The sequence below is a fragment of the Salvelinus sp. IW2-2015 genome, linkage group LG20 (assembly GCF_002910315.2).
Source record: "Salvelinus sp. IW2-2015 linkage group LG20, ASM291031v2, whole genome shotgun sequence".
Taxonomy (NCBI): Eukaryota; Metazoa; Chordata; class Actinopteri; order Salmoniformes; family Salmonidae; genus Salvelinus; species Salvelinus sp. IW2-2015.
Window position 1 is genome coordinate 20,445,261 of NC_036860.1, and position 13,104 is coordinate 20,458,364.

A 13,104-nucleotide genomic window follows, 5' to 3' on the forward strand; every position below is an offset into this window, starting at 1 on the left:
CAGTAAAACGAGTCCTATATCGACATAACCTGAAAGGCAGCTCAGCAATGAAGAAGCCACTGCTCCAAAACCGCCATAAAAAATCCTGACTACGGTTTGCAACTGCACATGGGGACAAAGATTGTACTTTTTAGAGAAATGTCCTCTGGTCTGATGAAACAAAAATAGAACTGTTGGCAGCATCATGTTGTGGGGGTGCTTTGCTGCAGGRGGGACTGGTGCACTACACAAAATAGATGGCATCGTGAGGAAGGAAAGTTATGTGGATATATTGAAGCARCATCTCAAGACATCAGTCAGGAAGTTATAGCTTGGTCGCAAATGGGTCTTCCAAACGGACAATGACCCCAAGCCTACTGCCAAAGTGGTGGCAAAATGGCTTRAGGACAACAAAGTCAAGGTATTGGAGTGGCCATCACAAAGTCCAGACCTCACTCAATCCTATACAAAATTTGTGGGCAGAACTGAAAAAGCTTGTGTGAGCAAGGAGGCTTACAAACCTGACTCAGTTGCACCAGCTCTGCCAGGAGGAATGGGCCAAAATTCACCCAACTTATTGTGGGAAGCTTGTGGAAGGCTACCCAAAACGTTTGACCCATATTCAACAATTTAAAGGCAATGCTACCTAATACTAATTGAGCGTATGTAAACTTCTGACACACTGGGAATGTGATGAAAGAAATACAAGCTGAAATAAATAATTCTCTCTACTATTATTCGGACATTTCACATTCTTAAAATAAAGTGGTGATCCTAACTTACCTAAGACAGGGAATTATTACTAGGATTACATGCCAGGAATTGTGAAAAACTGAGTTTAAATGTATTTGGCTAAGGTGTATGTAAACTTCCGACTYAAACTGTATATATATACTCTCGAATGTACTACTTTCATGATTTTACTCTACAGTACTCTTTAAAACAATCTGATATTGACAAGATCAGAGATGTACTGTATGTAACAAATCAAATCAWAGTTTATTGGGGGCTTTACCAAAATTGCATTGGCCAGTACAGTACTGTAGGACCATAATATTTGCCATTTATGAACAGACACTTTTATCCAAAGTGACAACAGTCTACACATTTTGGTATGTGACCCTAGTCGGAATCGAACCCACAACTCTATTCTTGCTTGGTAGCGGCAAGTAGCCTAGTGGTTAAGAGCATTCGGCCAGGAACCGAAATATTGCTAGTCCTAATCCCAAGGTGAAAAAATCTTCTGTTCTGCTCTTGAGCAAGGCAGTTAAACAACAACTACTTGCCTATGTTGATTAAGGCAGCCCCCTACACCTCTCTGATTCAGAGGGGTTGGGTTAAATGTGTAAGACATATTTCAATTGAATGCATTCAGTTGAGCAACTGACTASGTATCCCCTTTTCCTAGTGCCATGCTCTTATGAACTGAGCCATGTACAGGACCAATACAATACACGATTACAATACATTTGGAAGATGTATGATTGTCATCTCCATGAGTGTAACACCCTCCTTCAGGCCATGGACGAGGCATGTGATTACATCAATTCAGACCAATGTCAGGCTTAGATTCGCCATGCCTAAAGCTTTTTCCCCAGGTGCATGAACAWTGAAGATATTTACTGCGAACTAGTGCCTGTTAAACAGATGTCTTCAATGGTCACACCTTTCGTCACACATTGGATAATAGACATTATGGAAATGTGATGTTCAGTCAATTTTAATGGGAGTGCAGGTGTATTGCCTAATGTGAAAAAAGTGTAATGTACTGTAATTTACATACATTTTTTATGTAGCATATTACATAAAAAATGCAATTTTAAACTGTCACGCCCTGATCTGTTTCACCAGTCCTTGTGCTTGTCTCCACCCCCCTCCAGGTGTCGCCCATCTTCCCCATTATCCCCCGGGTACTTATTCCTGTGTTCTCTGTTTGTCTGTGCCAGTTCGTTTTGCTTGTCAAGTCAACCAGCGTTTTGTCTCAGCTACTGCTTTTCCTCAGTCTCTCTTTTTCTTGCCCTCCTGGTTTTGACCCTTGCCTGTCCTGACTCTGAGCCCGCCTGCCTGACCACTGCCTGACCTGACCCTGAGCCTGCCTGCCATCCTGTACCGTTGCCCCACTACTCTGGATTATCGACCCCTGTCTGACCTGACCTGTCGTTTGCCTGCCCCTGTTGCTGTAAAAAACATTGTTACAACAACACAGTCCGCATTTTGATTTTACCTGAAACGTGATAGAAACATGTGTCTAAGATGTTTTGCTAGTTGATTAACTGGTATTTAAAATAACTAAATTGAGAAGATATTATTATGTTGTGTTTTGATGATTAAACCAATGTACTCACTATATTTCAGAGTAAACCTATATTGTGGATCAATGGTTGTGTGGTAAAAGATGTTTACAAATGAAATAAATGGACAATGAAAGGGTTTGAATGTAAGACAGGCTGTGTTACAAGTGCTACCCATTTTGAGTTTTGTACTAAGAGTTTTGAAAATTCACCACATAATTGTGAAAATAGTACCAAAACGATAAAAATAAAAAGTTGTATGTGCCAGAGCTGCACATGTTATTCTGAAAAGGTTTTGTGCAGTAGCAGAGGCCTTCAGTGTTCTGTCTAAAAGTATCCTTTAATAATAAAAAATAATTATTTTGGAGGACATGGAACTACATGCAATCAGACTTTTAGTAATAAATACTTACGGACACATTGACCATTGACCCTCTGGTGTGATGCGTAAAACTTAAATCCAGACTGCTACAGTAGTTAKGCTTTTGTCCATATTTCAGCATCCAGCATAAAATACCCACATGCACCTGGATGTAAAGGCTACCGTTGCATAAGTACAGACTATCAAACGGCATTGTCCAGGCTTATGACTGGTGCTCCAACCTGCCATTACATCATTGTCTCAGGTGTTGCCCTGATTGCTCCATGCTCCACCTTTCCATTCCCAYTCTGTCCATTGGCATGCACTGGCTCCCTGGCCAGGGGGGAGGCCAGGTTGACTCTGATAGTTCTGCTGGTGCTCTGGCAGACAGCCCCAGGAATGGCCCTCATCTGGCTGGTGAAGGGGCTCCCAGGCAGAGACAGGCAGGGAGACAGGGAGCCATGGCCCCACCCAGACTCCAGGCAAGAGCCGGATCCTTTGCTCACACAGCGAGGGCTGGGATTGACAGAGGACAGGGTCTGCTGGCTCCCGTTCAGGTAGGAGTTGTTGGTGGAGCCCGGGTGAGAGGAACGGTAGTTGTAGTAGGCCCTCCAGCCTTTCTGCTTTTTCTTCTGATGGCAGCGGCACTTGAGGATGCGGATGAAGGCCTGTTTGAACTCTCGGCTGTAGCAGGGGTAGATAATGGGATTCAGGCAGCTGTTGAAGTAGCCCAGCCAGAAGATCACCTTAAAGAACGTCTCCGGGGGACGCAGGTTGGCGTTGAATGACCCTGGGACATTACATTTAGAAAACATGTTATAAATGGACAGAGATTTCCATGTAATTATACATATCTTATATCTGTTATATATTTTAACTTAACTTGGCGTTTTAAATATAAGATGTGGTGGTAGATATACTGTATCTGAGAAAACAATGTAAACGCTGAACCATCTCTTCAATGCATTATGTTTGGTGATCAATAGATGGCAGCATTCATCAAAAGAACCTCACAGATAGTCAATGTACCAGCAGCTAYTTTATCACTGGCATCCTCCTCTCGCTCGAGACCACGGATCTGGAAAGACGGGAAAGGTGAAATATAGGCTTGGTGGGGTTTCAATTGCTCAGCTTTCCCCTTCCCGGATTTTTCAGATCAATGATCAGTGACGAAGCTCATGAGAACTTTTAAAGAGTACAGGCAGGGCTTCACTCAACTCTTTACTACCCTCTTCTGTGTCTGTCTGATAGTTTTGTTGAAGCATTAAACACTATTTTCAATTGTACAACTGGCAAAAGTATTTATTTTTAATCATACATTCATTCAAGTATAGAGGGCACAATCTATAGTGTATGATACTCCCGTGCCCCAGGTGTGTAGTGACACGGGAGTATCATACACAATAGAGATATAGAGATTGGTGGGTCTCCAATTATTACGCTGATTACACAGTGATTCCAAGTATTACCATTTTGGTGCTGATTCTACTGTCTTGACTGTTTCCTGTTTTGGAATGTTTTAGAGAAAGATAGCATGACTCACTGACAGCACACGTCATTACTGTACAGTACTATACTCTCCTTAAAGGCCCAATTCAGCTGTTTTTATATCAATATCAAATAATTTATGGGTCACAATTAAGTACCTTACTGTAATAGATTTGAATTAAAATGGGCAAAAATAGCTTTTTAGCAAAAAACTATTTCTCTTGCAAGAATTTCGCTAGGACTGTCTGGGAATGGTCTGAGGGGGGAAACTGAAAACTCTTTGTTATTGGTCTATTAACCAATTACCGCATGGTGATGTCATCATGGAAAAACRAAAATTCTCGCCCATGCAAACCTGCTGATTAGAAGGTCCTGTGTAGATTGTGTTTTCAACCAGCAATTATCAGGAAATAACACTGATCAAATGTTTTCACACTTTTTCAATGTTAGTTTCATCAGCTGTTGTACAATATGATACAAAACACAGGAAAAACTGCACTTTGAATGCACTGGSCCTTTAATCACTGAGGTCAACCCTACCAACCATGCATGTGCTTCCACTGATTCTGAATAAGCTACTAAGCTTCCAATRCTATTGAAGAAAAGTATTAAAAAAGATATAGGCAGGATTTACAAGCAGCCTAATTAAATATAGAAATCATTACAGTAATCTATAAAACTACTGTGCCGACACTACTGTGCACTTTTTCAAGTTTCATCTTTGCTGTCTCCAGCTCATAAACAAAGGTCACAGACATCCGTCATCATTCCAAATTCTTCCCCATTTTACAGGCACACTAATCCCAGAGGCTTTCACTGCTGGGAGTCCGATCTTTAACAACCCTCGCACTCCTCCAATGATGCACATCACATCCCCTTTTTTGGCCTTTTTGGACTCAGCATTGTGGGTAATCATCCACGTTGGTGTGTCCTGCCACAGAAACCTTGRCTGTCAAGTTATTGGATGAAAACCTGAAAAGGAAGATGTTGCATTCTATCCTATTTCTCTCTTTCGGCTTTGGGATGGAGAGAGGTTTAACAAGAGTTATTACAGTGTTTCCTCAGAATAGAGCCATGGCTCATAGAACCATCTAATTCAAGGACACATTTGTCATTTCCCAGCCTGTCCCTAGGAGAGACTGTGGTTACACTTTAATAATGTGCTACTGGCTGGCTTTATTGTCCAGTGCAAAGTGCCTTCATAGCCGGAGATTCCACAACGCTATTTCACTAACTGTAACGTCCTCATCCCCCAACCTCCCTAGTCACTGGAAGCCAGGAACCCACTTTACTCTGATAGTGCTTACATGCAAAGATTTAGGATGCTTCTTCGCGCCGTGCAACTGTGGAATCCACGCTCACAAATCACAGTGCACTTTGTCCAACTTCTCTCTTAATTCCACTTGCACAGTCCATCTCCTAGGGCTTTATTTACACATACCARTTGACCATTTAATCTACTCGCCACGTCTTTCACACATCCGGACAACATTGACTGCCCGTCTTATCTACAAAATGACTGAGTCGGACTTGACGGCTGCTGAATTCTGACAAACTAATGAGCCAAACACAGAAAGGTAGTCAATGTTGCTCTAGAGAGAAGAGGTAGTAAGCAACAAAGCATAGACTGATGCAATACATTTGACTATGAATGGGGGACAGTCARATTTACAGTAGGCTTCCAGTATGCAGTGCCCTGTGAGGCTGCTGGGTTTCAACACATCTCCTGGCTATGCCCTGAGTGCTGCTAAAAAACAGCATGCTAGRGGGAGGGGGAGGAGACCTCAGGATAATGCAGCAAACTCCTCAATCTATCATTGTTTCACAATCAATCGCCATACAKAGAAATAATCTCAAATGGAATCTCTCAGTCCATGCCCTCTTCTACCAATGTGGAGGTCCTTAGAGGAAYTGTATGCCCGGGCATTGATTGAGTAACATGGAATGAGAAAACAACAGTCATGTCGSCACATTCATTTCTCAGAGGTCCAGACAGACTGGGAATATTTTTACTTTTATCACTGATGCTGTCAAATTACTATTTGTCCTACGCATTTTAGCTACATAACTGGTATTTCCATTTTAGGACCGAAACATTGACTACAGATTCAGCCAAAAGGAGCAGTTCATTTTTATAGGAAKGATTTATCCATTTTCTAGTTTGGGCATGTTTGCTAACACATACCTGATTATGATAGTGTAGGYAAGGAATCAAATCAAATCCAATCAAATTGTATTTGTCACATGCGCCGAATACAACAGGTGTAGACCTTACAGTGAAATGCTTACTTACAAGCCCTTAACCAACAATGCAGTTTTAAGAAAAAAACATTAAAAATAAATAAATAATAATAACAATAATTTAGAGCAGCAATAAACAATAAACAGCAATAGCGGCAGGTAGCCTAGGGCCAGTAACCGAAAGGTTGCTAGATTGAATCCCCGAGCTGACAAGGTAAACATTTGTTGTTCTGCCCCTGAACAAGGCAGTTAACCCACTGTTCCTAGGCTGTCATTGTAAATAAGAAGTTGTTCTTAGCTGACTTGCCTTGTTAAATAAAGGTTAAATAWWWWWWTKTACAGGGGTACCGGTACAGAGTCACTGGTTAGTCGAGGTAATTGAGKTAATATGTAGGTAGAAATATATAAGTGACTTATACATAGATAATTACAGAGAGCASCAGCAGCGTAAAAGAGTGAAGAGGTGGTGCAGGGGGGCAATGCAAATAGTCTGGGTAGCCATTTGATTAGATGTTCAGTAGTCTGATGGCTTGGGGGTAGAAGATGTTTAGAAGCCTCTTGGACCTAGACTTGGTGCTCCGGTACCGCTTGCCGTGCAGTAGCAGAGAGAACAGTCTATGACTAGGGTGGCTGGAGTCGTTGACAATTTTTAGGGCCTTCCTCTGACACCGCCTGGTATAGAGGTCCTGGATGGCAGGAAGCTTGGCCCCAGTGATGTACTGGGCCGTACGCACTACCCTCTGTGGTGCCTTGCAGTCGGAGGCCGAGCAGTTGCCATACCAGGCAGTGATGCAACCAGTCAGGATGCTCTTGATGGTGCAGCTGTAGAACCTTTTGAGGATTTGAGGACCCATGCCAAATCTTTTCAGTCTCCTGAGGGGGAATAGGATTTGTTCGTGCCCTCTTATCGACTGTCTTGGTGTGTTTGGACCATGTTAGTTTGTTGGTGATGTGGACACCAAGGAACTTGAAGCTCTCAACCTGCTCCACTATAGCTCTGTCGATGAGAATGGGGGTGTGCTGGGTCTTCCTTTTCCTGTAGTCCACAATCATCTCCTTAGTYTTGATCACGTTGAGGGAGAGGTTGTTGTCCTGGCACCACACGGCCAGGTCTCTGACCTCYTCCCTATATGCTGTCTCGTCATTGTTGGTGATCAGACCTACCACTGCTGTGTCATCKGCAAACTTAATGATGGTGTTGGAGTCGTGCCTTGCCGTGCAGTCATGAATGAACAAGGAGTACAGGAGGCGACTGAGCACGCACCCATGAGGGGMCCCCGTGTTGAGGATCAGCATGGCGGATGTGTTGTTACCTACCCTTACCACCTGGGGGCGGCYCGTCAGGAAGTCCAGGATCCAGTTGCATCCAGGATCCAGTTGCAGAGGGAGGTGTGCAGTCCCAGGGTCCTTAGCTTAGTGATGAGCTTTGAGGAAACTATGGTGTTGAACGMTGAGCTGTAGTCAATGAACAGCATTCTCACATAGGTGTTCCAKTTGTCCAGGTGTGAAAGGGCAGTGTGGAGTGCAATAGAGATTGCATCATCTGTGGATCTGTTGGAGCATTATGCAAATTGGAGTGGGTCTAGGTTTTCTGGGATAATGGTGTTGATGTGAGCCATGACCAGCCTTTCAAAGCACTTCATGGCTACAGATGTGAGTGCTATGGGTMRRTAGACATTTAGGCAGGTTACCTTAGTGTTCTTGGCCACAGGGACTATGGTGGTCTGCTTGAAACATGTTGGTATTACAGACTCAGACAGGGAGTGGTTGAAATTGTCAGTGACGACACTTKCCAGTTGGTCAGCGCATGCTCGGAGTACACGTCCTGGTAATCCATCTGGCCATGTGGCCTTGTGAATGTTGACCTGTTTAAAGGTCTTGCTCACATCGGCTGTGGAGAGCGTGATCACACAGTCGTCCAGAACAGCTGATGCTCTCATGCATGTTTCAGTGTTACTAGCCTCGAAGCGARCACAGAAGTAAYTTAGCTAATCTGGTAGGCTCGTGTCACTGGGCAGCTCTCAGCTGTGCTTCCCTTTGTAGTCTGTAATAGTTTGCAAGCCCTGCCACATCCGATGAGCGTCAGAGTCGGTGTAGTACGATTTGATCTTAGTTCTGTATTGACGCTTTACCTGTTTGATGGTTCATCGGAGGGCATAGCGGGATTTCTTATAAGCTTCCGGGTTAGAGTCCCGCTCCTTAAAACGGCAGCTCTACCCTTTAGCTCAGTGAGGATGTTGCCTGTAATCCATGGCTTCTGGTTGGGGTATGTACATACAGTCACTGTGGTGACGACATCATCGATGCACTTATTGATGAAGCCAGTGACTGATGTGGTGTACTCCTCAATGCCATCGGAAGAACATATTCCAGTCTGTGCTAGCAAAACAGTCCTGTAGCTTAGCATCTGCTTCATCTGACCACTTTTTTATTGACCGATTCACTGGTGCTTCCTGCTTTAATTTTTGCTTGTAGCAGGAATCTGGAGGATAGAATTATGGTCAGATATGTCAAATGGAGGGTGAGGGAGAGCTTTGTATGCGTCTCTGTGTGTGGAGTGAWGGTGGTCTAGAGTTTTATTCCCTCTGGTTGCACATTTAACATGTTGGTAGAAATTTGGTAAAATTGATTTAAGTTTCCCTGCATTAAAGTCCCCGGCCACTAGGGGCACCGCCTCTGAAACAGGGTTTCCTGTTTGCTTATGGCAGTATACAGTTCATTGAGTGCGTTCTTAGTGCAAGCATCGATCTGTGGTGGTACGCAGACAGCTACGAAAAATACAGATGAAAAGTCTCTAGGTAGATAGTGTGGTCTACAGCTTATCATGAGATACTCTACCTCAGGCGAGAAAAACCTAGAGACTTCCTTAGATATCGTGCACCAGCTGTTATTTACAAATATACATAGACTGCCTCCCCTTGTCTTACCAGAGGCTGCTGTTCTATCCTGCCGATACAATGTAATCCCGCCAGCTGTATGTTATTCATGTCGTCATTCTGCTACGACTAGGTGAAACATAAGATATTACAGTTTTTAATGTCCCGTTGGTAGGATATAAGTGCTTTTAGTTCGTCCAAGTTATTATCCAGCGTACAAAGTACAAAGTACTAAAGTACCGATGGCAAGGGCACATTATCCAATCTTCGGCGGATCCTCACAAGGCACCCCGATCTCCTTCCRCATTATCTTTTCCGATTCTTTCTTCTGAGAATGACGGGATGAGGGCCTGTTCGGGTGTCTGGAGTAAATCCCTCTCGTCCGACTCATTAAAGASAAATTATTCGTCCAGTTCAAGGCGAGTWATCGCTGTTCTGATTTCTAGAAGCTYTTTTCGGTCATAAGGGACGGTAGCAGCAACAATATGTACAAAATAAGTTACCAACAGTGTGAAAAAATCTAACAAAATAGCATGGTTGGTAAACAGCCCATAAAACGGCAGCCATCTTCTCCGGCGCCATATAGCGCYGGAGAAAGACCCTGAGATCTACCTGGGAACTTAATGCTCTTGGACAGCTCCGCACACACCCATTAATGGACAAAAGCATGGAATAAAATATCATGTCAAAGGCCATTTTTAAAGAGGGCTTAAGATGCATGATAGTAAGTGGGACCTACTGAATGAGTGCCTTGGCATTCCCACTGCAATCCTGCCCCCTGCCCTCTAAAAGCATCAGGAACCCATCACCATCATATCACGCTCAAGGTCCAGCTCACTGGAGAATTTGGGTTGATAAGTTAACTAATCTGAAACATTATGGGAAACATCTATTAAATATGGTGGGAATGCAATATCATGCATATGCATTTAATTGTAACCTTGGTAAAATAGTAAATATTGGTTACGTAACTTGGAAAGCAACAATCATTGGAAGGTCAGTATCTTTAGCAGGTAATTGTCACGCCCTGACCATAGTTTGTTTTGTATGTTTTATGTTTTGTTTGGTCAGGGTGTGAACTGAGTGGGCATTCTATGTTGTATGTCTGGTTTGTCTATTTCTATGTGTTTGGCCTGATATGGTTCCCAATCAGAGACAACACAAAACACCTGTCTCTGATTGAGAACCATATCAGGCCAAACACATAGAAATAGACAAACCAGACATACAACATAGAATGCCCACTCAGTTCACACCCTGACCAAAACAAAACATAAAACATACAAAGCAAACTATGGTCAGGGCGTGACAGTACCCCCCCCCTCAAGGTGCGACTCCGGCCGCAAACCTAAACCTATAGGGGAGGGTCTGGGTGGGCATCTGTCCGCGGTGGCGGCTCCGGCGCGGGACGTGGACCCCACTCCACCATAGTCATAACCCGCTTTGGTGGCGCCTCTGGAGCAGGGACCCTTGCAGCGAGTCCCGGACTGAAAACCATCGTAGAGGGTGCCACTGGACGGAGGGCAGCTCAGGACTGAGGGGCAGCTCAGGACTGAGGGGTAGTTCAGGACTGAGGGCAGCTCCGGACTGACGGGCAGCTCCGGACTGAGGGGCAGCTCCGGACTGAGGGCAGCTCAGGATTGAGGGGCAGCTCCGGACTGAGCGGTAGCTCCGGACTGAGGGGTAGCTCCGGACTGAGGGGCAGCTCCGGACTGAAAGGCAGCTCCGGACTGACAGGCAGCTCCGGACTGACAGGCAGCTCCGGACTGAAAGGCAGCTCCGGACTGAATGGCAGCTCCGGACTGACGGGCACTCAGGACTGAGGGGCAACTCAGGACTGAGGGGTAACTCAGGACTGAGGGTTAGCTCAGGACTGAGGGGAAGCTCCGGACTGGCGGGCGGCTCTGGCGGCTCCTGACTGGGCGGGCGGCTCTCGCGGCTCCTGACTGGCGGGGCGGCTCTGGCGGCTCCTGACTGGCGGGCGGCTCTGGCGGCTCCTGATATTTACTATTTTACCAAGGTTACAGTTAAATGCATATGCATGATATTGCATTCCCACCATATTTAATAGATGTTTCCCATAATGTTTCAGATTAGTTAACTTATCAACCAAATTCTCCAGTGAGCTGGACCTTGAGCGTGATATGATGGTGATGGGTTCCTGATGCTTTTAGAGGCAGGGGGCAGGATTGCAGTGGGAATGCCAAGGCACTCATTCAGTAGGTCCACTTACTATCATGCATCTTAAGCCCTCTTTAAAAATGGCCTTTGACATTATATTTTATTCCATGCTTTTGTCCATTAATGGGGTGTGCGGAGCTGTCCAAGAGCATTAAGTTCCCAGGTAGATCTCAGGGTCTTTCTCCAGCGCTATATGGCGCCGGAGAAGATGGCTGCCGTTTTATGGGCTGTTTACCAACCATGCTATTTTGTTAGATTTTTTCACACTGTTGGTAACTTATTTTGTACATATTGTTGCTGCTACCGTCCCTTATGACCGAAAAGAGCTTCTAGAAATCAGAACAGCGATTACTCGCCTTGAACTGGACGAATAATTTGTCTTTTAATGAGTCGGACGAGAGGGATTTACTCCAGACACCCGAACAGCCCTCATCCCGTCATTCTCAGAAGAAAGAATCGGAAAGATAATGCGGAAGGAGATCGGGGTGCCTTGTGAGGATCCCCGAAGATTGGATAATGTGCCCTTGCCATCGGTACTTTAGTACTTTGTACTTTGTACGCTGGATAATAACTTGGACGAACTAAAAGCACTTATATCCTACAACGGGACATTAAAAACTGTAATATCTTATGTTTCACCTAGTCGTAGCAGAATGACGACATGAATAACATACAGCTGGCGGGATTACATTGTATCGGCAGGATAGAACAGCAGCCTCTGGTAAGACAAGGGGAGGCAGTCTATGTATATTTGTAAATAACAGCTGGTGCACGATATCTAAGGAAGTCTCTAGGTTTTTCTCGCCTGAGTGAGAGTATCTCATGATAAGCTGTAGACCACACTATCTACCTAGAGACTTTTCATCTGTATTTTTCGTAGCTGTCTGCGTACCACCACAGATCGATTGCTTGCACTAAGAACGCACTCAATGAACTGTTATACTGCCATAAGCACAACAGGAAACCCTGTTTCAGAGGCGGTGCCCCTAGTGGCCGGGACTTTAATGCAGGGAAACTTAAATCAATTTTACCAAATTTTCTACCAACATGTTAAATGTGCAACCAGAGGGAATAAAACTCTAGACCACCATTCACTCCACACACAGAGACGCATACAAAGCTCTCCCTCACCCTCCATTTGACATATCTGACCATAATTCTATCCTCCAGATTCCTGCTACAAGCAAAAATTAAAGCAGGAAGCACCAGTGAATCGGTCAATAAAAAAGTGGTCAGATGAAGCAGATGCTAAGCTACAGGACTGTTTTGCTAGCACAGACTGGAATATGTTCTTCCGATGGCATTGAGGAGTACACCACATCAGTCACTGGCTTCATCAATAAGTGCATCGATGATCGTCCCCACAGTGACTGTATGTACATACCCCAACCAGAAGCCATGGATTACAGGCAACATCCGCACTGAGCTAAAGGGTAGAGCTGCCGTTTTAAGGAGCGACTCTAACCCGGAAGCTTATAAGAAATCCCGCTATGCCTCCGATGAACCATCAAACAGGTAAAGCGTCAATACAGAACTAAGATCAAATCGTACTACACCGACTCTGACGCTCATCGGATGTGGCAGGGCTTTGCAAACTATTACAGACACAAAGGGAAGCACAGCTGAGAGCTGCCCAGTGACACGAGCCTACCAGATTAGCTAAATTACTTCTGTGTATCTCTCTCTT

At 44.6% G+C, this 13,104-nt stretch overlaps 1 protein-coding gene across 1 annotated transcript in view; it reads right to left on the reverse strand.

Moving 5' to 3' along the window:
• Positions 1 to 2,726: 2,726 nt before the first annotated feature.
• The window catches only part of LOC111979943 (alpha-1A adrenergic receptor-like), a 19,109-nt gene continuing 8,731 nt past the window's right edge, over positions 2,727 to 13,104 (reverse strand). Inside the window, exon 2 of the mRNA XM_024010638.2 lies at positions 2,727 to 3,421. Coding sequence (XP_023866406.1) covers positions 2,880 to 3,421 — 542 coding nt within the window. The 3' untranslated portion in view covers positions 2,727 to 2,879. The remainder of the gene's footprint in view (positions 3,422 to 13,104) is intronic.